We start from the raw sequence: 25,469 nt of genomic DNA on the forward strand, positions 1-25,469 counted from the left end.
CCAAAGAAGTTCAGCACACAGCTGTGCACTTTCCTCAAAGCAGCTGGGACATGAACACACACACACACACACACATGGTCCTGTAGTGGATGATGGAGCAGGATAGAGTGGGACGGAGAGAGCAAACAAGAGCTGGAACACAACTCAAAAGTGTTTGGGATTGGATTCATGTGATATTTTTCAGATTAAAAAGACAAACACAGTGGAGATTACACATCATGCATTATGTAACAGATTCGTCCATTATTTATTATATATCATGATTATGCATAATTCAGTTTTGGGTATTTCTCCACAGCAGTGGATTTGACTCAATATTGGGAAACATTCAAATAGAGGCAGATAGAAACACAGAAGACTGTTTGGAGTTGGTGTTTGTCGTGTATCTGTTAGGAGAGAGAAAAGGGGGAAATGACACCAAACGGAGAGAAAAATAAAAAGACTTGGACTGAGAGAGATTAAAGGGGTTAATCTGTAGCTCTGATTGTGTAAGAGGGCAGGGTGACACAAGGGTTACTCTCATCTCTCATCCCTCATCTCTTCATCTCTTTAAACCTCTTTCTGGGAAAATGGTGTTGGATTTCTCTCATCCTGTCAAGCATTTATTCTGACATTTACATGACTTAAGGAGGCTAATCATAGTTATTCCAGTTTCCTAGCAGAACACTAACTTCTCCTAAATGTTGAAAATCTCTCTTTTTTTTTTGTCCACAGACAAAATTCAAATTCTTGTGCCGGAGAAGTTCCAGGGCGTGGCCAACTTCAGCACCTTCCTGCTGGACCGTTCAACAGGCACGCTGTTCCTGGGTGCCAGGGACGCCATACTGGCTGTGGACACCGACAAGCTGAACCAAAAACCAAAAGTGGTAGGAAGGGTGTATGTGTGTGTGTGTGTGTGTGTGTGTGTGTGTGTGTGTGTGTTGATTGAGTGGTAATTATATTCCTCACATTCTGTTATTAACAGTGTTGATTTTCTGTCTCCTCAATCCTCTCAGATTGTTTGGGATGTGCCGGAGGAGAAGAGGAGGTCTTGTGTGGCAAAGGGAAAGACGGAGGTGAGAGCTGTGTGTGTGTGTGTGTGTGTGTGTGTGTGTGTGTGTGTGTGTGTGTGTGTTGTCCCCTCACACACCTTATTTTGAATTTATGTTTAGTTCCTGCAGGAACAGGTTGTTTGGCCCAGTGGTGCCGAGATAATATGTGTTGGAGCCAATATTAGATTATTTATACACATTTCTACTAAGATTATTGAAAGCCAACCTAGAAGCTCAAAAGATTTGATGAAGGGCTGGAAGGATTCAGATGCAATAAAAAAACCACACCCTAGTATAGTAATATATCCTTTTTATTTTCAGTATCATTTATTGGATTCAAGTGGCCTCAGAGATTTGAAATGTGTGATTTCATGCCTCTATATTTTGTGCTCCAGTATGGCCGTGTATCTGTGTGTGTGTGTCACAACCCCGTGCTGTTAGGCATCGGATGGGAAGTTCTGGGACTCATGCCAAATCCTGTGTGTGTGTGTGTGTGTGTGTGTGTGTGTGTGGCGAGAAAGAGACGGAGAGAGAATAAGAGTGGTGTATGTGAAGTCACAGATGCCCAGTAACTGTGTACGGAAACTGATTAAATAGAGCGCACTGTACACTCAAGCTGCACATCTCATTATGCTTTGACTTTAACATGACGTCAACCAAAACTGCTTACAGTAAACTAACTGTACACTGGAACTTTGTTGAGTAATGTCTTACTGATTCTTTGGTTTTGACAGTTTAACGGGCTTATATAGAGTTCCAACATCATAATTTAGCCCTCTAAAGACCTGATGATGCTCAAAATATGCCTGAAATATGCCTTTGGTCCAGCAATTTACAGCAAATTAGATAAACAAAGCTCATGGAAGCACTGTGTATTAACAGAAGAAGTGTAATTAGTTTTGACCCATTTCATGCAATCATCATTGGCACAGTTTTCTGCTGAGGTGAATGTTTTTTCTGAGAAAACATTGATTACAAGATTACAAGTGAGTCGGAGTGATTAAGAAGATGGAGAGAGGGGAGGAAACAGGAAGGGGAAGGAAGCATGAGGAGCATTGTTACAAGAGAGAGAGAGAGAATTAATTAGATTCGAGAGACAAGACGGTAGACTCAACAAGAAACCACCTTGAAGTTGACCCTGAGAGACGTGTGTGTGTGTTGTGTGTGTGTGTGTGTGTTGTGTGTGTGAATCATGCAAAGACCACAGACTCAGAGGGACACATCCGGGCAAGTTAGCAGGGTTACACAATGCTCAACTTCTATCAGCTGGATGTTTCTACATACAGGAGATCAGGATGTGTTGTAATAGATAAAATCGTATTTCACTGGAGTCTGATACAAACATCATGAGGCAGAACAAAACATCATAGATATTGTTTGTGAGAAGGGAGGCTACTCCTACTCTGCTGAGCTCAAAAGTGATTCACGCGGCAACAGCTGTTGACTCAGTGATTATTATTTGGTGTTGACTGGAGACTATACGCAGCGGTTTGTGCTGCCTTTCAACACATACAATGTTACGTGAGAGTAATACATTTATACCAATATTAGTTTTGTCACCCTCTGGGTGAAATTAATTTCACTTTGCTACAGAAAGACACTGAAAGTTCACAGACAGAAAATCAATCAGTCAGGATTCTTAAATGATCAGTATTAACATAACGCAACAAGCAGTAAACACAACATTGACACATAATCGCCTTATAAAGTTGTTGCAGGCAGAAAGTGACACATCCAGCACCCGCAGAGTAACATCAGCACCATCCAGAGTTGTTTTTCTGGCAACCCAACGAATCACACACTCATCGCAATCCTTTTTGCTCTTGTCTCTACAAACCCAGACTATGTCTGTCCGCTATTTGGTGCTGGAGAGGTAGGGCACAGTAGGTTGGCAAGCGTTGGTGATATCACTTGATATGCTAATAGATGGTTCATCGCCATAAAAAGCTAAATCTGGTGGAGTAACACAACTCTCTTGGAGGAAACGAGAGCTTTTACGATTATGATGTCTAATTATGATCTTCAACACACTCGCATAGAATAGAATGAAATAGAATTGAACAGAATGGAGCCATTCGATTCACCTCCTGCCAGATTGTGAGTGAATCTTATCGGCATGAATGAGGTCAATTTTGGACCAATGAAACAGCTAATCCCGAGCTGATCCCATTGTCAGCAGCCCGAGCTCTCTGTCTCTCTCTGCCTGGCTCTCCGTCCGTCTCACGGGACAGGTTGGTGGTGGGGGCTGCTTCGGGGGACATGATCTGGGCATCAGAGAGGATCAGGTCCCGGGGGGGGGGGCGAAGGTGACTCAGGCCTGGAGCTCATCCAAGTTGGCACACAAAGACGCACACACTTAACTAACTACTATACACACGCACACGCTTGCTAAAAAACTGCCTGCGTCATGGTTTTGTGGTAACTGGGGAGGAACAATGAGGGTGTTTTTCCATAACGGCTGCGGAGCGAATATGCACGTATGAGGAGAGGGGAGCTCGACAAATGCATCATCTATGTTGTGTCTTTATTAGACCTACAAAGGAGCACACGTGCATTTTATTGTTATTTTTGCATTTAAAAAGTGGTCTTAAGTTGCAGTTTGCATGCCTGTGTGAGTGTGAGTCAGTAAGGATGGTCTCTGCTGGTCGCGATGGGGGTCTCAAGTGTCTCTCCCACCAGTGGGGGTCTCCAATTTCCATTCAGAATCATCGATACTCTAGCTGTTGTCAGAATCCACTCCAACCTTTCTCCTAAAGCTCAGTGTGGTTAATTCTGTTCACTGGCAAAAACAAACATGGATTCAAGTTTAGTAAAGAATAGAAGATATTTCAGAAGTTGAGCGGAGATGTAAAGACTTTATCTTGATTTCTGGGTTTTTGTCTCCCCCTGCAGGTCGACTGTAACAATTACATCCGTCTGCTGGAGTTTCTGGGCGACGGACGCATCTACGTGTGTGGCACCTACGCCTTCGACCCCCAGTGTGCCTTCCTGGTTAGTTAGTGTGTGTTTGTGTGTGTGAGAGGCCTTTCTCCTGTTTGTCCGTGTCTGCATGTGTGTGAGTGAGACATTGTAGGGCAGATCTTTCGCCCGAGGATCTCTCCACCACTGCACACACACACACACGCGGCTGCAGCGCACTATAATTCCAAACCGGTGTGTGTTTGCTTGCACGTGTGTCCCTGTACACGCGTGTCTGTGTGTGTTTGCGCCTACAGTATGAGCATTAAGAGTCCGCAAATGAATCCCTGTGACAAGTTCCCACACTCATTCACACCAGAGTCCTTCACCGAACGGACAGGCAGAAGGGCACACAAACAAAAGCAACCGCTCTGTTATCCTACCACGGCAGCGAATGTATTCACATGTGAACTCACACCCCACTCAGTACTTATTAGAAAAAGATGTGGTGCCAGTCAGCCAACAAAAGCTTTTAGATTCTTCTTTTCTTGCAAGTGACAATTTGATTATAGTGACATTTTGAGCAGAACACCTGTGGAGATCTAATTCAAGAAGATAATAAAACACAAGGCAGCTGTGAATATAAAGGATGATCTACAAAATGAGCTTTTATTTATTTGTCGATTTAGTGTTGCCATTGTGAGTCTGACTTCTCTTTTCCTGTCGTCGTCCTGCAGGAGCTCTCCTCCTTCACCCTGGAGAAAGCCGAGGATGGAGGGGTGAAGATGGAGACGGGGAAGGGCAAGTGTCCCTTTGAGCCGAGTCAGCACTACACAGCTGTTATGGCAGGTGGGACGGTACCACTTGAATGACGAACTGATTGATGAATCTCCTTGTTTGTCTGTTGCCTGGTTGATCAGAATATTAGCTTAATCCCAGGTACTCACTCACTTCTTTCTCTCTCTTTTGTCTAGCTGGTACTCTATACACAGCAGCCACCAGTAACTTCCTGGGAACGCTGTTCGACATCTCCCGGGCAACGGGCGCTGAGCAGGAGCGCATCCGAACTGAGCGATCCATCAACTGGCTGAGTGGTGAGACACACATGCGCACACTAAACCCACACATGCACGGACATGCAAAGACTCAAACACACTTTCACATAAAATGATCAGTCATACTTTCCCACAGGAAAAAAAATAGTCAAACTGTGTGTGTGTGTGTGTGTGTGTTTCTCAGACCCCGAGTTTGTGAGCTCAGCCTTCATAGAGCAGTCTGCAGACAGCAACCCGACAGGAGACGATGACAAAATCTACTTCTTCTTCACCGAGGTGGCCAAAGAGTATGATCTATACACCAAAGTCAAAGTGCCCAGGGTGGCACGCGTCTGCAAGGTAAACCCACCGTCCTGATTGAGTGATGGATTGGCTGATTGATCAGCCTCATGTGAATTCACTGTCGGGCTTGTCCGTTCAGTCTGACGTGGGAGGGATGAAGACTCTGCAGCGACGTTGGACCACCTTCCTCAAGGCCCAGCTGGTGTGTGAGGACAAGCCGAGCGGTCAGCGCTACAACATCCTGACTGATGTTTTCACCACGGAACACACACCGGGCGATCCCAGCAGCACACACTTCTACGGGCTGTTCACCTCCCAGTGGTAAGCTGAGGAACAAGACATACTTGCTGTGCAGCGTGAGAGTGGTATCAATCTTCTCATCTCACTTTCGTCAAGAAAGGGAATACACGTATTTCCCAAAACGTCAAACTATTCTTTTATGATTGGACAGCATGTCTTTATGGGAACCATTCTTTTTCCCATTCTTAGGGAGCGTGAAGAGTTGTCAGCGGTGTGTGTTTTCAGTCTGTCTGACATCAGCAAAGTGTTGGACGGCCCCTTTAAAGAGCTGAAGAAGACCTGCGAGAACTGGATCATCCCTGAACCTGTTCCCACACCAAGGCCTGGCCAGGTACTAAACTGTACAACCACACATCGACTGTCTACATTTTACATTCTACATTCATTACAAATTTCTTAACTCGGGCATGTTTTTTTTTCATTCTCCCCTGCACATTTTGTAGTGTTTGAACAATGCTTTGAAGGCTGAGGGCTTCGAGTCCTCACTCAAACTTCCCGACAAGGTGTTGACATTCGTGAGGGACCACCCCCTGATGGAGAACAGTGTAACTGCAGCGCCCCTGCTGGTGCGGAAGGGAATCCGATACACCAAGCTGGCTGTAACTCAGACGGGCAGCGAGGACGACGAGCGGAGGGCAGCAGTGCTGCACCTTGGAACGGGTGAGGAGGCACAAGGGACACAAGATCAACTCAAACTGTCTGTGGAAACTAGAGTTAATGCAGATAATGATTGTATTAAGATAGAAAACAAATGAATATGAAGTGCATTGCTGTACTCAGACATGTAAAAGTTAATGGACATGACAGATTTAATACAAAATTCATTGTTGTAAATATTTAAAAAAATAAACTGTTTGTGTGTGTTGCAGATCGCGGGGAGCTCCACCAAGTGGCAGTAGTGGGCCAGAACGCCACCTTACTGCAGGAGCTTTCTCTGTTCACCTCACAAGAGCCTGTCAACAATATATTGCTGCACCAGGTATTTGCACCACACAAACATGCATATATTAATCTGCAGCGCCCAGAAATATCTGTTATGCTGCTCAGTGCTTCTGTAACGGTTCCCTGTGTTTCCAGGGCCGGGCTCTGGTGGGCAGCCCTCTGTCTCTGGCTCGTGTCCAGGCTGAAGGCTGCTCTCTGTATCCCAGCTGTGTGGTGTGTGCCAGAGCCAGAGGACTGGGCTGTGTGTGGAGCACAGAGGAGGAAGCCTGCAGGCCCACAACAGCAGAGTGAGTACTACAGGAATATCTCTCAGAGCTGGAAACCTTCCAAAAATGAGAAGCGAAGGCAGACAGTGTTTTCTGACCCAGTATTGGAATAGAATATGGTTTAGTTATGTGTGAACATTGACCTATTTTCTTTATAGTATGTTAATTCATCATTTTGTGTATTTTTTTAAACCTTTAAAAATATACCATATGCCTATGCCTTAAAGTCTTCAAAATCCAACAGCAAAAAAAGAGAAAAATATTGTGACCACATAAAAACAAGAACATATTTGCATTCTCTGTGTAGTAATAATCTAATCACTTATCAAAATTGGAACTAACTATCCGTAGATAGACTAATCAATTTGGAGATGTATTACTAAATGTTTTTTGCGACTAAAATATGATGCAAAAATGTGACTCCTGTTTGTGTGTGTATCCAGACCTGGTCCAGGTGATATTGTAGACAACGCCTTGAGAAAGTGTGATATAGCGGAGGGTAAGTGCGTCTCTGCATCAGTGCATTATGATTGCTGATGATTTCAAACCTGTGTTATACGTTCTGTATCGCTATAATATCTTTATGTCTGTTTTCTCTATCGTTCAACTCTCATCTGTCTCCCTGCGTGTCGTCTCCTCCAGGGCGTTGCACCCCGTCCACGAGGGAGCTGCGAGTCTCTGTGGGTCTGCGCCTCCTGTTGCCGTGTGTCCAGCTGTCTCCCCGGTCCTGTAGCTGGGAGCATCCCCCCCACGGACACACCCGGCAGCACCACTCTGACCTGGAGGTGACTGTCACCAAGGACAGCCTTGGGGAATACATATGCACATGCCAGGTACACAGGCAGAACCGTTAGCTCACCACATTGATGCTATTTCACGGTTTCCTGCTATTGTAACGTAATAACAAATGTTTTTCGCGGCAGCTTGTGTGTTAGCGGCAAATCTTTTATCAACGACTCAAAATCAAACAGCTCTCTTCCTCTTCTCTGTCATGTTGCTCTGCTCCAGGAGGCGGGACCAGGTAGCAGAGACCCCACCCCCTGCCGCAGAGCAGCCTATCACTTGACACTGGAAGGCCCCAGTGCTGGAGGAGCCGTGGCGGCAGCAGGAGGTCGTCACGTCCTGGCCATCTACATCGTTTTCTTCGTCCTGGGTTTAGCGTTTGGTGTATTTCTCCTCTACTTCGTGACACGTCGCCGCAGCATTGCCCGCCAGGATCACCATCTGCCTGATAATTCGCTGTCATCAGATAAAGGGCGGGACTTGCTGGGCTCCTCAGCCACGCCGCAGTCTCCCAGCAGTGCCAGCCTGCTGTCCGAGGGATTCAGATTGACAGAAAAAAGCAACGGGACGGCGACCACAAACACGACCACAACGCTTCTAAGCAACCAGGGGAATGGTGGTCACCTTGGGAACAGCTACAGCGGCACCCTGATCCACAGCAACCCCAGCAATGGCCACGGGAATGCTCTGTATGCCAACTGCAACACAAGCAGCAGCGGGCTGAAGTTAACCTCTGAAATTTTAGCTGCAAACTTGCTGGATGGAAGGACGGGGGAGAGGGAGATGGGGAGGCCCGAGGCGGTAGAGAGGAAGTTGAGGGAGGGGGACGAGGTGGATGAGGGGCTGGGGGACAGGTTAGGGGAGGGATTAAAAGGACTAGAGGAGGAGATGGCCAGCTTTCCCATGTTTAAATTACCAGCACCACTGGCCAAGTGTGAAGAAAGTTCAATATGAAAAGATACAAATGTTGACCGCACCATTTTGCATCCTTCAAACAAACTGAATAAAACCGGGAGGACGACATAATGGCTACTGTCAAATGCCTTTGACTGGGAGATGTGGCATGAAGTGAGACTACAGAGATATATGAGAAATATATGATAATTCTACGCCATGCATGTGAGAGAGAAAACGTGTTACAGTGCTGTGAGTCATTCAGGATGAGAGCCACTGCTAAATAAATGTCAGATGTAATATAAAATGTAAATATGAGCAGTCTGAACTTGACTGTGGACACGGAGCTGAGTGTGATGTCGCTCAATTTAAATGTTTTAAAAAAAAAGAAATCAAAGATGAAATGTCTACATGTGTAGACATAGAAAAGCCATATTGTCCTTCTCCTTAACTTAACTGCTGTTGTTTGCTCTCTCATTCTCTTCTCCTGATGGCACTGCGAAAGAAAAGTGCACTTTGAATGTCTCAGCATCTCTCTGTATTTATGTTCCTCTCTCTGACGCTCCATTCAGACCCCAGACCTCATCATGTCCAAAGGCACCAAGGGACTGCTGAGCCATAGACTGCACGGTCGGATTGCACGGGGGGGGGGGGCCTGGGCTTCAAACAGAGAGGTGTCCCTCTCGGAGACTAAAGACCCATAAAGGGAGTCCCTCACATGGGCTACAGTGACCGTGACCGGGCTGTCCCTGCCTACACTGCCGCAGAGGTCAAGAGGGCGATAGGGTTCGAGAACACCTGCCAGATTTGTGTGAATGTGGAAAGTTTAAAATGCACAGCAGATGCAAGTGACAGCTGCCCAGATCTGTCACTGTTCACCTTCACAGTTACTGAGGCAGGAGTTAATGAGTTTCTAAAGATGTGAAATTCATTTCAGTCTCACGGAATGGACCTTGCCAGACACAAAGTCACCATCACCTCGTTTTGTGAGTTTGAAACTTAAAAAATGTATTGTTTTTGTCATGTTGTTTTGTAATAAAGCCTAAAAAAGTTGCTGTTAACTGGTCCCATACTGTCTGTTGAAGATCTGGACGTGAGAAAGATGAGAAACAAATGATGCTGAGTGCTTCTCTTACCTTCCCAGAAATGGACCAAACTTGTTAGTAAATTGTGTGTGTGTGTGTCTTTTTAAGTTATGAAAGACATAGTATAAAAACCTCTCGAACCCCAAGACTCTGGCTCAGGCCCACGGTCAAAAATGACATGCCCAACATGAATAGTGTATCTCTGCAACTACGAGGTCTATTTGAATAATCTTGGTATCTTAATAAAGATAACACTTGTGAGATCTCTACAGAGGTACATATGTTTACTGGGTCAGACTAAATGAAGTTGGAAAACATTATAAATGACAGATGGAATTTCCGCCTAAAATAACTGTTCACGTTTAGAGTAAATATCTCTTCAGCAAACATTATCACAACATCTGATCATTATTGTGCACAAACTGGTGCTAATAAAGTGAAGCAGAGAAAATTAGAGAGGTTTTATTCGAGGCACGTTAAGGTGGAATCTTCTATTCTAATTGGCCATTTGGGTATATTTGGGTACCATCTGTGCCATTTGAAATTTCTCAGGTAACTGTAAAACTCAGTTTCAAATTAAGTTTTACATCCATGTAAATCGGCTGTTTTGGGCTTTGTGTTGAAATCTGTCAATCAGACATGTTCCCATTCAAAGAAACCATACCCACATGCAGTACCACGATGTATCCACTAGAGGGAGACATCATGTTCTTTCATACAAGGCTGAAGAAAGTTTTGTTCTATGATGGAGGAATAGACTACAAATGCTTCTCCGTGCCATGCACATGACTACAGGTGGCTGGAGTCGACTGAAAATGATCCAGAGACAGTGGAGTAGCCATTAGCAGTGTTGCTATGCTCTCAAACACAACGTTTTAATCATAAAACAGCAGAGGTAGGACATAACCTATGGCTATGTCTGCATAAAGGGAAGTTTGCATGACATTCATTTTTTCAGCTTCGGCTGCTGGTGTAGTGAGCTGGTCATAGAGTGATCAGACTTATACTGATGGAAACTTTAGAGTTTCAGCTTGATTACGTATGAGCGGGTAACATTAGCATGAAGTAGCAAAGTAGCCAATTTGCCCTGACACACATGGAGTTACATCTTTGCCAGCTGCCACAGGAAGTGATGCATTTAATATTGTTGATGTTCCTAATGATGCTGGTGTGTTGATTAGACCTGATGAAGTGTTGTATGCCATTGAGAAATTGGCAGTGAACAAAGCATGTGGCCTTGACAGTATAATTAGGCTTTTTTGACAAGAATTTGCAAAAAAAACCTCTTTAATATCAAAGTGAAAACAGATTTTTACAAAATAATGTCAGTTAATTAAAAATATATAAGGTAAAGTAAATGATTGCATACGTATTCACCCCCTTCAGGTCAGTATTTAGTAAATGCACCTTTGGCTGCAATCACAGCACTGAGTGTGTGTGTGTGGATGTGTCTCACTCAGGCTGGAACATCTGGACACTAAGATTTTTCTCTATTCTTCTTCAAAACAGCTCAAGCTCTGTCAGGTTGCTCAGGGATCGGGTGTGAACAGCTCTTTTCAAGTCCAGCCTGTAATGGAAGATTTCTATGATTAATCGGGAGAAGAGTCTTGAGAGAATCGACGTTATTTGTTCTTTTATTGCTTGCAAGCAAGGAGAGCAGTTTCAACAGACACGTATTTCAGTGCACTGTGGGAAGGCTTCTTCGAATGATCGCTGGACATGTCATTTATACACATACAGAAGGTTACACCAAAGATGAGCCATAGACAAGTGGGAGTCTGCATGTACGTGATACAAGACTTGCTTCAACTTCCATGTGTAGGCCTCCCAGATAACTGATCTAAAAGGTTCAGTTTTCTTTAGAAACTGACACAAGCAGAAGCAGATAACCAGGCATCAGGTGGTTCTGTGTTATCGACAGTTCACAGGAAGGGCGGGCCGTGTTTTCCACTAGTCTCTGTCCTTTCTATTTTTGCACAGCAGACACTTAAATATACATTTGATTAGAAGCACATGGTTTACATATATTTTGCCATTACAAGCCACAAATTCTGGATTGGATTGAGGACTGGGCTTTGACTTGGCCACTCCAGAACATTCACCTTGTTGTCTTTGAACCATTCTGTGGAGCTTTTGCTGTATGCTTGGGGTCGTTGTCTTGCTGGAGAATACATCTTCTCCCAAGTCGTAGTTCTCTTGCAGACTGAGTCAGATTATCCTCCAGGATTTGGCGATATTTTTCTGCATTCATGTTCCCCTCTACCTTTACAAGCCTCCCAGGGCCTGCTGCTGAGAAGCATCCCCAGAGCATGATGCTGCCACCACCATGCTTCACGGTGGAGATGGTGCGTTTGTGGTGATGTGCAGTGTTTGGTGTTCACCAAACATAACGTCTAGTCTGATGGCCAAAAAGCTCAATGTTTGTCTCATCAGACCAAAGAACCTTCTTCCATTTGACCTTGGAGTCTCACACATGCCTTTGGGTGAATTCTTTCTACAGTGGCTTTCTCTTTGCCACTCCCCCATACAGCTTCGACTGGTGAAGAATCCGGGCAACAGTTGCTGTATGCACAGTCTCTCCCATCTGAGCCACTGAAGCTTTTAACTCCTTCAGAGTGGTCGTAGGTGTCTTGGTGTTCTCCCTCATCAGTCCTCTTCTTGCCCGGTCACTCAGTTTGTGAGGACGGCCAGCTCTAGGAGATTTAAACAAGTGCCACACTCCTTCCAATTCTTAATGATGGACTGAACTGAACTCTGTGGGATGTGCAGTGAGTTGGAAATATTTTTGTAGCCATCTCCTGACTCGTACTTTTCAATGATCTTTTCTCTGAGTTGCTTGGAGTGTTATTTTGTCTTCATGTTGCAATTGTAGCAGGAATACTGATGAACCAGAGACTGGACCTCCCAGACAGGTGTTTTTATACTACAATCACTTGACACACATCAACTGCACTCAGGTCATCTCCATTTCACTACTTGTGACACTGCTGGCATCAACTAGCTGGACTTCTGTTGAATTAGGTCAGTCACTTTAAAGGGGGTGAATATTTATGCAAACACTTATTTTACACATATATTTTTTATTAATTGACATTAGTTTGTAAAAATCTGTTTTCACTTTGACATGAAAGAAGCTTTTTTTGCAAATTCTTGACAAAAAAGCCAAATTAAACTGACCATGATTTCATGTATAAAAGCAACAAAAAGGGGAAAACATCCAAGGGGGGTGAATACTTATGCAAGCCACTGTACGTGATACAGAACTGGTTTCAACTGGCCTGTGTAGGCGCACCAAAAACTGATCTTTGTGGTTAGTTTTCTCACAAACGGAAGTTGATAAACAGTTCACAGTAAGGGCTGACAGTGTTTTTCCACTGTCTCTTTGTGTCTCTGTACTTTTCTATTTTGCTTTGCAGACACTTTGATATACATTTTGCCATTACTTGCCATTCCTTGTGATGCAAATAAACCTGCGTGAACTGAAGAAAATCCAATCTCTCCCTTGTGTTCTGTGGGTGTTCGTTACTGAGTTCCTAATAGTGAGATCCTGTGGCGTCTCACCACGAGTCAGATAGAGAACAGTTACTGAGCCAGCTGTGAGGTGTTGAGTTTTAACATAAGTCATAAGGTCAACGAAGCTGAGCATCATCAACAAAACAAAACCACAACAAAACCTTTTAATAGGCTCGTTTTTATACGTTATTTTGTCAAAGAAAGTGCATATATACAAGTATCTTTGTTTTGGGGGACATTAACGCTGATATCTCAGATAATAACTCCCTATTTGGTCAACACCTAATGCCATTTTGTCAAGATAGCAAGTTGGTTATTTCCAGCAAAGTGCTGTTGCCAGCAGATAGCTACACATATACCAGTGAAGCATGGCACACAACGTCTTGGCTGGATTACTGTATATGTACAGCTGATGCTCATGACTGTCTCGAGGATGTTGCAATCCTGTATGAGCTGGCTCCAACAGATCACTTACCTGTCTCTGTGAGATTACATGTTGAGAGTTTACCTGAGCTGACCAGTTATGATAACCATGAACAAAACTTTAAAGTAGATTGGTCAAAGCTCACAGATTTCTTGCATTACAATTCACAAACTGATAAGAGCTTCAGCAATATTGAAATACCACTTGATGCAATTCTGTGTGGCAACATTAACTGTAAAAACCAAAACCACAATCGTGATCTATGCATAATGTGTGATAAAATTGTGAATTGTCTCAATAATGTCAGTGAATCATTCTGCAAAAAGAAAGCTCAACAGCATAATCTGAGGTCAGGATGGAATGAATATCTGTCTGAACTCCATCTAGAGGCTGAAGAAGCTTTTAAAAACTGGGTTTTATCAGGAAAAGCAAGACATGGTCCAGAGTGTGAACACAAGACACACGCACATGCTAGATTTAAATATGCTGTGTGCTTTATTAAAAGAGATGAACAGGCCATGAGGGCAAACTCCATGGCCAAAAAGCTTCAGCAGAATAATGTCTATGATTCTGGAAAGAAGTTAAGGTTGCCAATAACATTAAGATGCCCTGGCCATCCAACATTGATGGGTCTACTGGTGCCAACTCACAAACTACTACATCTGATATAATCCAACACTGACCTCTGGTGTTCATAGTAAATAATGCATTTTTCCTGAAAACAACAAAGGCCCAAAAGTCTGTGATGTTTGGGATTTAAGCAATAGTATTGGAATGCAAAAGCATGTACACGAAACCAAGCACACTGGACACCAAGAATTGGAACCAATCAAGATTTAAAACCCATCTCAAAAGAAAGACGATAGATAGACAGAGCTTCAATGAGTTCATATGGGGAATCAATATGGACAGGTGCATGTTTATTTTAAAAACCAAATTGATTATCAGTGGCTGTCATGTATTCTTGAAGCCTATCTAAGATAATTTGTTCTAATACTTTAGAAAGTGCAGTAGCCAGAGCAATTGGACTGTCATTTTCAATGCTGGATATTTTACCGGTTTTATCTTTGATTACTGGCACTAACAAAACAGTCAGCATAGAGTCAGGAAGTACCCCAACCAGTAACAATCCAGAAAAACACATAGCAAGTAACACTGGAATGCTATTGCTAGCATGCTTCAGATGTTCTGCTGTTATTTGGTCAAGGCCACATGCTTTGTTCACTGCCAATTTCTCAATGGCATACAACACTTCATCAGGTCTAATCAACACACCAGCATCATTAGGAACATCACCAATATTAAATGCATCACTCTTAACACTGCTGAAAATATCCCTATAATGTTCACTTGTAATGGGAAAATATGTCATAGTCTCATGTGAAGGTTTAAAGAATGTAAGTCCTAAAAGTGCAGACACCAAACTGTAGTTTCAGTAGATGACTTTAATTAGTTTAGTGTCCAGGTGTCTTGTTATCTGTTATCTTGTGCACTGTTTCTTTCTTCTTCGTAAGACAGAGACACAGAGAGGCCTTGATTAACAGAGATCCTCTGTTTGAAATACTTTTTACTTCCTTTATGACGCGTTATCTGAAGTTGTAAAGGCGTAAACCTTTGCATGCAGATATGATGTGGGAGGGTAAAGAATGTCTGTTCTGTCTCTGCAATGGTCATTTTAACAATGTCACAGTGGCTTCAAAGGAAGCATCTGCTGTGAGTTTAAACTGTTGTAAGGCAAACTGTGAACAAAGGGATTTGCAAACAGGAGATAAAGCATCTTCCTGACTGTCTTAAATGAAGTATACTAAGGCTCAAAGGATGACCTGCCTTTTATTGTGTTCTTTGTGTATTCTTGTTAGCTAAGCAGATAACAGGAAGCTGTCTGAGCATAAATGTCCATGCATTGTGACTGTTTAGGCAGACCACTCTTACAGATGACTGCAATGTGTCTGAGACTGTTCTCTTTGCTTGCAAGCAAATAAATTGACTTTACAAACTTTGATCGTTCATCAAGACTCTGTTTACTTTATATTGATTGAAAACCTTCACTTTCTTCTCCCGACTAGTCATAAGAAATATTCCACAACACACTCCACAGATCTGCAATACTTTCTGATGAGGCTGATGTGGGGTGGAATTCTTTGTAGTCGCCTGTAGCCTTGTGTCTATATGGGCAGTGGGAGAGTATGTGTTTTTCCAAGAGACTGTGTGAAAGCGAGTTTTGTAGTAATTTGGGGAAATGTCTCTTTTTAATGTATGATGGAAACTTTTAGTTGTTTTAGTTTAGTTTAGTTTAGTTAGTTTAGTTGTCTAACCGTCATTCACAATCTTCCTCTTTCCATGTCATGCTAAGAGAGGTACAAGTACTGTACTGAGGAAATTAAACAGTATCAAAAAGGGGGGGCTCTTGGAATGGAGGTTGGATCTGCCTTTATTGTGGGTCCAGCTCCACTCCTGTAGGTCAACCAATACTGAAACTGCCTGCAGCTTTACAATCAGTGAAAATAATGATGAATTGAATTTATATAACTAAATTAAAAACACAGAACTCTTGAGGTGCCAGTAGCAGAGGTGATGCAGTATGTATGCATACATACAGTACATGGGTGGAAGTAAGGAATTATATTGACTCTCTTTACAGGAAGAAAGTGGCCCCTTCACTTTAATCAGCAGCAGGCAAGCAAGCCATGAGAGTTGTAGCATTTAGGATTCACTGAGGAGCGAGGAGGCTTTATCGGAGCTATAAGCGAGGAAACGAATGCTACTGTTCCTTTTGTATTCCTATGGTGTACTTATTTATGATGATCAAATACTGGATCAAACTATCAGCTCTTCACCTTCCGCTGCTCTAACCGTATTCCTCTTTGACATTTCACCTGCAAATGACTTGTGTTTTCATCTTGAATGAAGGCTACACCCAACTCAACATAATGGGTACAAGTGCAAAAAGCAGCTAAAAGTAAACACAAGTTCTCTAAACACTGTTCTGCTCATCTGACAGAGATCATAAAAAATAGCAGTATAACAAAACATGGACAGCTGATGCAGTTGTGACACACGTCATATTTAATTGATGTCTGTGAGGCAAGGAAAGGAATCGAGGATGTAAGAACTGGGAAATGAGAAAGGCCACTGGTGTCACCTTGCCCACAGCCCAACTCTTAACTGACCGATTAATTCAGATTAACGATTAACAACTGAGAAAGACTTTGATGATTGGACTCAGCTAGGCCAGAATAAAGACAAGATACGACAGAACAGTTCTGCAAGTTTTTTTTTAACCATCCTTATCTCTTGGCTGCTATGTTCTGGGCCTCATCAGCTCTGGCACCAATTCTACATAAAACAAACCTGCATCAGAAGTCTGGACCTGATATTACAGAGTTGCAAGAAAAATGATGCGATAGTTCAATTACACCATTTATTATCAGAAAGTATTGCTCAGGAATACAAAAACAAATGACTTGGGTTAGCCTTCTTAATATTTGAGCTAAGCAGAAGTAAAATTATTTAGAAGGGCTTATGTTGTGTTAATTTCTACTTCGCAAATTGTATAATAAAAAAGGAAAAAGGAATTCATGATTTAAAGGCCAGTGCAAAGAAACACAATGAGAAAGAAAAACCGAAGAGATACAATAGATGCAAAATCAGAGATACAGTAGAGACACTGAATGACATGGACATTACAATTCAGCTTGATGCTCTTCAAGGGCTTGGAGACCTGCCCTACCTCTTCCCAGATTCATTTCACTGTCAGCTACTTTTGCATCCAAAACGTCATTCTGCTCATCTATATATGTCTTGATTTTCTCCAGATTTTCCTTCAGTGGCAGGAAGTCGTCAGGTGATAGAGCTGAGACTTTCTCAGCAAATGCAATCAGTGCTTCATTAAAGCTCATATGTTCACGTGTGGCCTCTGAAAAGGTGGCCCTTTGTGCCTATTGGGGAAAATTTAAATAAATTCGTGACCATCTCAGTTTGCTATATTGTTACATTATGTTGTGTCCTGCAGTGCATGAAGTCAACCAACATGTAAACTTACTGACTGACTCACCTTCAAATTGTTCAAGTGTTGTTGTATTTTCTGATTGTCTTCTTTGAGATTTTTCTGCAAACACAGCGTGAGAATCAACATGCAGTTACATTTGTGGACAGAACAGCCGAAGCATGACAGCAGCTCTAACATATCTGCGCATACGACTGCAGATGGGAAAATTAGGAGGTTAAGCAGCGATTTATTTACCAGTTTGTCGTCGTGTATCCATGAACTTGCGAGACAAACCAGACACAGCAGAGAGAAGAAGATGTACAGGCCACCAGCCACTCCTCTGCTGCTTGACAAGGCTGCTGCTGCCATCGCTGTTCTAAAAGTACATTATAGAGCAGAAAGGCTCAAGGAAGAGTTGAAAACAAGTCTACATGATAAACCATTTTCCAGTGAGTCGTAGTTTCTGATCTTACCTGTGATGTTAATGGATGATGAGCTGCAGTACAGGTGCTGAATTAAAAAACACGATGAGGCGACACACCCCCTACATGCTTTATATCGGTGATTCTCAACTGGTGGGTCGCGGAGCCGTTTTCAGTGGGTCGCAGCGCTTTGCCTGAAAAAAAAAATCCTGTGCTTTTATTTTGAAGGTTTTTTTTTACGCAGGGGAGTGCCGTCTATTCACACTCCTTAACAGTATTTGGCGTTAATGCCTTGTAATGCTAATAGACACCCGCTATTTCACAGCATAGAAATGCATCGTTATCATTACTGGTCAACTCAGGTAGACTCTCAACATGTAATCTCACAGAGACAGGTTTGTGATCTGTTGGAGCCAGCATGGCGTACTTCCTGACTCCATGCTGACTGTTTTGTTAGTGCCAGTAATCAAAGATAAAACCGGTAAAATATCCAGTGTTGAAAATTACAGACCAATTGCTCTGGTTATTGCACTTTCTAAAGTATTAGAAGAAATTCTCTTAGATAGGCTTCAAGAATACATGACAGCCACTGATAATCAATTTGTTTAAAAAAAATAAACATAATACAGACTTTTGTATATATGCACTGAAGGAAGTTGTTAGTAAGTACAGGAGACATAACACTACAATAGTTATGTGTTTCCTGGATGCATCTGAAGCTTTTGACCGAATTAATCATTTGTTGGAAAAATTCACTCGAGACTGGTGTAAAAATCATTAATCAATGGACCTTTATTCTTGCAAGAAGGAACAGAGTTGAAACACAAACAGGTTATGCATCAAGGCTGCTCGGCGGTCTAACGCTGAGCATCACACATACTTGTGAAACGCATGTAGGATTGGCCCCAGGATTGTTTATGATAAGGTCCCTGTCACAAAGGAAAACACACTCGCATCTTATCACAACACTTCAACAACACTCGGACAATTTGTACCAGTTCAAGGATCACATTCTCTTAATCAGGAAGTCGTAGTCGCAAATCAGCAAGGCGCCAGTCCTGGCGTCTTCTGCAGCTTCATCATTGTTATTTAGGGTCGCAAGCTGAAGCGTCTAGCTAGTGGCCTCCATAATAGACAAAACATCTGTGGTGTTCAATGACAATGTCAGTGTAAGTTCAAGCAGAGCCACTCGAGAACTTGATAGAGAACGTTGAATAATTATTACATACACAGTCATTTAGATTTTTCTCTAACACATTCTAAATTGTTTGTCAAACTACAAGAGCGAGGGGTCCCTCCATATTTGATAAGGATTTAGCACTTTCGGTATTCGCATCAAACCAAGCGAGCTAGATGGGGTAAGAGTGTATCTGCACCCTTTGTAGTGACCAATGGCGTCCGACAAGGTGGAATACTGTAACCTGCTCTTTTTAATCTATATATAGATGATCTTTCTAAAAAGTTAAAAGAGTGTAAGACAAGATGTATGGTGGGGGAAAGTCTTATTAACCATCTGATGTACGCTGATGACTTAGTGGTCCTGTCTCCTTATAGCACTGGTTTACAGTAGTTGCTCAGAGTCTGCTCACGGTATGGCGTGCAGTATGACATTAAATTCAACTCTAAAAAGAGTGTTATCATGATTGCTATAACCAAGGAGGATCAGAAGGTACATTTTCCTTTGTTTTATATGGCGGGCCAAGAGATAAATGTGGTGCACAAAATGAGATAATTGAGTCACATCATCAGGAATGACCTCCGGGATGATGACGATGTCCAGCGCCAGTATTGAAAACTATTAAGTAACTATTAACTATTAAACCTGTTGGGGAAAAATCTAAATGACTCTGACTGTGCATTTAATAATCAGTGAATGTTGTGCATTTAAACAGAAGCTCATGTCCTCTGTAAGTGTTTAAAACTCTGTGCTTGTGTGAACTTTCACTGACACTAGGTCTCTCAGCAAATGTTAAGGCTATCAAGAAGCAGCTGACGGCCGAAAGAACATCTCCAGCTGTTTACCCGAAATAAGCCATAATAAACCTGTGAAGGCGTCAATACTTACGCCTGGTTGATTTGCTACCATGACTTCCTGATTACGAGAAAGTGACCCTAAGGCTAGAACAAATTGTTTAAGGTGTTGTACCAGACTTTGTGACTTAGTGGCAGATGTCTTATCATGAATTACCCTGTGACATTCCTACATGTGTTTACAAGTGTTTGTAGCTCAGAGGCAGACCTTTGAGCAGCCTTGATGCGACAACTTGTTTGTGTTTCAACTCTGCTCCTTCTTAAAAGAATAAATGTCCAATGATCAATGACTTTCACACCAGTCTCGCGTGAATTTTTCTAACAGTTGATAAGCTGGTGGTCGAGGAAACTCGCCTGGCTTTGCTCACCGTGATTCTTGACGTCTACCCTGCTTCCTCCGGTAACTGCACAAGGCCGAGAGGCCCTCTGGCCGAGTGCAGCTATCAGTCACGTCAGATAATGGCAGCTTTCCTCTAATGGATGTAGGCTCTTGGTAAGGTGCCAGGATAGGTTTTGATAGCTAGGATTTAAGCTATAAGGGATTGTTTAGTGGACTAGGAAATAGGATAACCATTCAGAACTCTATTGTTGTTATGCACACAATAATACTTATATTTATAGCCGTTAAATCACTTCATATGAATACACAATACATAAATGCATAAATCGACTATTAGATTATACGTTTTATTTGAATCATATATGCTCTGTGTTCTTTGGCCTGATCTTCTTAGTCCGTTCTTTATTCTTCTAACTCTAGGGCAGCTCTTCTGGGACCTCAAACCTACTTGACAAGGCCTTATAGAAATGTTCTGATTACATTTTAAGCACATTTGTGACACCATGACCGATTAATTCAGATTAACAACTGAGAAAGACTTTGATGATTGGACTCAGTTAGGCCAGAATAAAGACAAGATGTAGTTTATTTTTTAACCATCCTTATCTCTTGGCTGCTATGTTCTGGGCCTCATCAGCTCTGGCACCAATTCTACATTAAACAAACCTCCATCAGAAGTCGACCTGATATTTCAGAGTTGCAAGAAAAGCAAAAAAAATGATGCGATAATTCAATTACACCATTTATTATCAGAAAGTATTGCTCAGGAATACAAAAACAAATGACTTGGGTTAGCCTTGTTAATATTTGAGCTAAGCAGAAGTAAAATTATTTAGAAGGGCTTATGTTGTGTCAGTTTGTATGAACATTGTTTCTACTTCACAAATTGGATAATAAAAAAGGAAAAATGAATTCATGATTTAAAGGCCAGTGCAAAGAAACACAATGAGAAAGAAAAGCCGAAGAGATACAATAGATGCAAAATCAGAGATACAGTAGAGACACTGAATGACATGGACATTACAATTCAGCTTGATGCTCTTCAAGGGCTTGGAGAAATTTCTTTGATTTTCCCAGTCTCAGTTCAATGTTAGCTATTCTTGCATCCAACAACTCATTCTGCTCATCTACATAAGTCTTCGTTTTCTGCATGAGGCCCTTGGTGTTCTCCAGATGGCCATTCAGCGGCAGAAAGTCGTCAGGGGATTCTTCAACGATATCCTCAAGAAATGCAATCATTGCTTTTTGAGAGCTCATAGATTTACTCATGACCTCTGAAAGGGAGGCCCTTTGTGCCTAATGGGGAAAATTAAAATCAAGTCATGACATGGCACCATCTCAGTTTGCTATGTTGTTACATTACGTTGTGTCCTGCAGTGCATGAAGTCAACCAACACGTAAACTTACTAACTGACTCACCTTCAAATTGTCCAAGTCTTGTTGTATTTTCTGATTGTCTTCTTTGAGATCTTTCTGCAAACACAGCGTGAGAATCAACATGCAGTTACATCTGTAGACAGAACAGCCGAAGCATGACAGCAGCTCTAGCATATCTGCGCATACGACTGCAGATGGGAAAATTAAGAACATTTCAACAGGAAGTTTGTTTGTGGTGAATCACAATGACGACTTGCAAATAAATGCGGAATTGTTTTCTACAGCAATGGGAGGTTAAGCAGCAATTTATTTACCAGTTTGTCGTCGTGTATCCATGAAGTTGCGAGACAAACCAGACACAGCAGAGTGAAGAGGATGTACAGGCCACCAGCCACTCCTCTGCTGCTTGACAAGGCTGCTGCTGCCATCGCTGTTCTAAAAGTACATTATAGAGCAGAAAGGCTCAAGGAAGAGTTGAAAACAAGTCTACATGATAAACCATTTTCCAGTGAGTCGTAGTTTCTGATCTTACCTGTGATGTTAATGGATGATGAGCTGCAGTACAGGTGATGAACTCAAAAACATGATGAGGCGACACACCCCCTACATGCTTTATATACTCCTAGTGTCACCTCGCCCACTGCGAGATAAGTTTCACTTTTACAGAAATAGTATTGGCAAAGAATCACCACAGGAATATATCAACACCCTGTAGTGCAGGTAGACACTGTGAGCAACAAAACACAACTCAATGACAAACCAGTGCAAAACTGGTCAAAAATACGGAGTAGAAACTAGTACAACGCTGTAGAATACAGTACATTACTAATGTGAAACTGATGGAGGACTTTGAAGGTTTTGGTTTAGAAAATGTTATTGATTGATGGCAAAACCCGAGCAACCGCACTTAAACCAGAGCAAATACTGGTGTGTGTGTGTGTGTTCTTTTGAATTGATGTTCAGTGCAGGAACACGTTGTTTGGCCCAGTGGTGCCAAGATAACATGTGTTGGAGCCAATATTAGATTATTTATACAGGTTTTTACTAAGATGATTGAAAGCCAACCTACAAAGCTCAAAAGATTTGATAAAGGGCTGGAAGGATTCAGACGCAATAAAAAAAACAACTACACCCTCATATCGTAATATTTCCTTTTTATTTTGGGTAAAATTTATTGGATTCAAGTGGCCTCAGAGATTTGAAATGTGTGATTTCATGGCTCTATATTTTGTGCTCAAGTATGGCCGTGTATCTGTGTGTGTGTGTGTGTGTGTGTGTCACAACCCCGTGCTGTTAGACATCGGATGGGAAGTTCTGGGACTCATGCCAAATCCTGCGTGTGTGTGTGTGTGTGTGTGTGTATGTGTGTGTGTGTGTGTGTGTGTGTGTGTGTGTGTGTGTGTGTGTGTGTGTGTGTGTGTGTGTGTGTGTGTTTTAAGCAGAGAGCCCAGTAGAAAGCATGAATGTTCATGTCTGCATATACCTTGCTGGCATACTACAAAAACAAGCATTTTCAATCAATACTTCACTACCATAGCATTTAAGTATCGCTGCCCATCCTTTCACTTCATGATTAACTGTGACTCGTCAATTATTCTATACTTTGATAGTTTCACTTCCTTGGAAACGGGTTACACCTGTGTAAGCCCACCCCAATGCTATTAGACAGTCAATTAATTGTGGTGTGTCACTTATTGTGTCATTGCAACGAGGCTGTAAACATGCTGTGTATGTCGCCTGCTCTGAAAAACTGAGGTACCAGCAGGTGTGGAAGTAACAAATAACAATAACTCTCATTTCTGTAACAAAGATGTTATTTGTGTACTGAATTTTTTTCTTATTTATTCATACTATTTACAAATTTACAAATTTGACTAATTTACTTTTTTGTCACAAGTATTGTACTTCGCTCCATTTTAAGTCGCATCCGACTGCGTCTGCGTCTGCAGGAGGGCTGAGCTGCAGAGAGGTGACACTCTGGAAATGATACGCCTTCTAAACGTTTACCTTCAGTGTCAGGGTGTGGGGGTGCAGTCACAACAGGGCGTGGCTAGTAGTTAGTGAACAGTACAAAAATGAACAACAATGCAGTCAAATTAAGGATCCCCTCATTATGGATTATCTTTAGCATTATTGTAGCTTTGCATTTAAAAAAAAAAAAAGGTTGCATTCTGCCTGAATCACTGATTTAGAAGGCTGCATATTTATATCCACCTCCATCCTCTTTGTTCACGCCCGTGAGAAGGCATACTCTGTCGGTACATTTGTTCAGAAATACATTTTTACATGTTATGCAAGCTTTATTTACACAATTAGTCAACTTTAAGATACAATATGTATTTAATTTCATGAGACTTCAAGTCAGCTCCTGTCTTGGCCATTTTTTTTTGGGAGTGTTAAACTAGCTGCATAGACACGTACGTAAATGCGTGATGATGTCAGAACAGAACCAAATCAAACATGAAGTTGCATCGCCAACAGGTGCACGTTGAATGTCAAAGACCTGGCAACGTGGTTGTGTGTGTAGGCTGCTTGGTGTGTAAGAACTGCAGTTTCTCCTTTACTTCAATATGTGTGTGTGGGCTGCTGCTGTTGTAAAGTTGATATTCAGGGTTGCTGCCTTGGTGATGTTTTACTCTGCTTTTCATCCTTTTTTATGTTTATTTATTGTTGGTCAGTTTTGTATCTTTTTTGGTTAGTTAGTGAAGCTATACCACATCAGTAGGATGACTTTGATAAGTCCTTGTACTTGCGGTTATTGGTTAGGTGTGTGTGTGTGTGTGTGTGTGTGTGTGTGTGTGTGTGTTGCTTGCCGTTGCGAGGATGTTGCTCCACTTTCTTGGGTCCCTGAGTTTCGGTTACTTACAACCACAATCTCTCTTGTCTAGAAAGCCGTATTGTATAGTTTCTGTATTCCTGCTGGCCTGCTTCTGAGCAACATTATTGAACCTCCTCTTTGCCGAGCTCTGCATGTCGTTCAGTAGGAGACGGGCACTGCTTAATCCACTCCTTCATAGAAATTTACCTGAGATGATTCTTTTGTGTATCGTGTTTTTGGTATCTAACTTTGTTAATTTGTATCTGTTCTTTCATGTCGCTCAGCAGCCCTGACAACACATTAGTGTAGGTGTTGTTCTCAGACATGGAGTGATACTGAAAGTGCAAAGGAGTTAGACATCATAGTGGTTTGTGGTTATTATTTCACGGCTATGAACCAATCGGATTTCTTCATTTGAGCTACCGGTTTAATACAAATGATAATCAGTTGTATGCTCAGGCTGCAGCTTGCCCTCTATAGACAAAGATTCTGTCAAAGTTGCTTTCCACCATGTTTTGGGACACTTAGAAAGGCCTAAGAAAACATGCAGCTGTCCTTCATATTTATTCTCAACTCACTGAAGCTCTGTCTATCTATCGTCTTTCTTTTGAGATGGGTTTTAAATCTTGATTGGTTCCAATTCTTGGTGTCCAGTGTGCTTGGTTTAGTGTACATGCTTTTGCATTCCAATACTATTGCTTAAATCATGAACATCACAGATTTTTTGGCCTTTGTTTTCAGGGAACATGCATTCTTTACTATGAACACCAGGGGTCAGTGTTGGATTATATCATCTGTAGTAGTTTGTGAGTTGGCATGAGGCTGATGTGGGGTGGAATTCTTTGTAGTCGCCTGTAGCCTTGTGTCTACATGGGCAGTGGGAGAGTACGTGTTTTGAAGTAATTTGGGGAAATGTTTCTTTTTAATGTATGATGGAAACTTTTAATTGTTTTAGTTCCCTTAAGTGTCTGACCATCATTCAAAATCTTCCTCTTTCCACGTCATGCTAAGGGAGGTACA

General features: G+C 42.2%; 1 protein-coding gene and 1 long non-coding RNA gene across 4 annotated transcripts in view; one reads left to right on the forward strand and one right to left on the reverse strand.

Annotated features, from left to right (window-relative positions):
• sema4f (sema domain, immunoglobulin domain (Ig), transmembrane domain (TM) and short cytoplasmic domain, (semaphorin) 4F) overlaps window positions 1-9,504 on the forward strand; it is a 44,773-nt gene extending 35,269 nt beyond the window's left edge. The window contains exons 2-15 of the mRNA XM_076086959.1: window positions 715-866; window positions 996-1,055; window positions 3,924-4,022; window positions 4,667-4,778; window positions 4,904-5,023; window positions 5,169-5,323; window positions 5,406-5,587; window positions 5,756-5,897; window positions 6,010-6,226; window positions 6,436-6,545; window positions 6,644-6,795; window positions 7,218-7,273; window positions 7,417-7,607; window positions 7,783-9,504. Coding sequence (XP_075943074.1) covers window positions 715-866; window positions 996-1,055; window positions 3,924-4,022; window positions 4,667-4,778; window positions 4,904-5,023; window positions 5,169-5,323; window positions 5,406-5,587; window positions 5,756-5,897; window positions 6,010-6,226; window positions 6,436-6,545; window positions 6,644-6,795; window positions 7,218-7,273; window positions 7,417-7,607; window positions 7,783-8,511 — 2,477 coding nt within the window. The 3' untranslated portion in view covers window positions 8,512-9,504. The remainder of the gene's footprint in view (window positions 1-714; window positions 867-995; window positions 1,056-3,923; window positions 4,023-4,666; window positions 4,779-4,903; window positions 5,024-5,168; window positions 5,324-5,405; window positions 5,588-5,755; window positions 5,898-6,009; window positions 6,227-6,435; window positions 6,546-6,643; window positions 6,796-7,217; window positions 7,274-7,416; window positions 7,608-7,782) is intronic.
• LOC142945999 (uncharacterized) lies at window positions 222-22,249 on the reverse strand. 3 transcript variants are annotated; one of them, XR_012952966.1, is made up of 4 exons: window positions 22,164-22,249; window positions 21,946-22,066; window positions 21,674-21,727; window positions 222-11,103 (listed from the first exon to the last, which is right to left on the reverse strand). It is a non-coding gene; the product is annotated as an uncharacterized LOC142945999 (long non-coding RNA). The 3 variants fall into 3 exon arrangements; XR_012952964.1 differs by lacking the exons at window positions 21,674-21,727; window positions 21,946-22,066; window positions 22,164-22,249 and adding an exon at window positions 11,639-13,591; XR_012952965.1 differs by lacking the exons at window positions 21,674-21,727; window positions 21,946-22,066; window positions 22,164-22,249 and adding an exon at window positions 11,275-13,591.
• Window positions 22,250-25,469: the final 3,220 nt, after the last annotated feature.

This window comes from Anarhichas minor, unplaced genomic scaffold (assembly GCF_050575085.1).
Source record: "Anarhichas minor isolate MPS153535 unplaced genomic scaffold, ASM5057508v1 ptg000009l, whole genome shotgun sequence".
In the NCBI taxonomy this organism is placed as follows: Eukaryota; Metazoa; Chordata; class Actinopteri; order Perciformes; family Anarhichadidae; genus Anarhichas; species Anarhichas minor.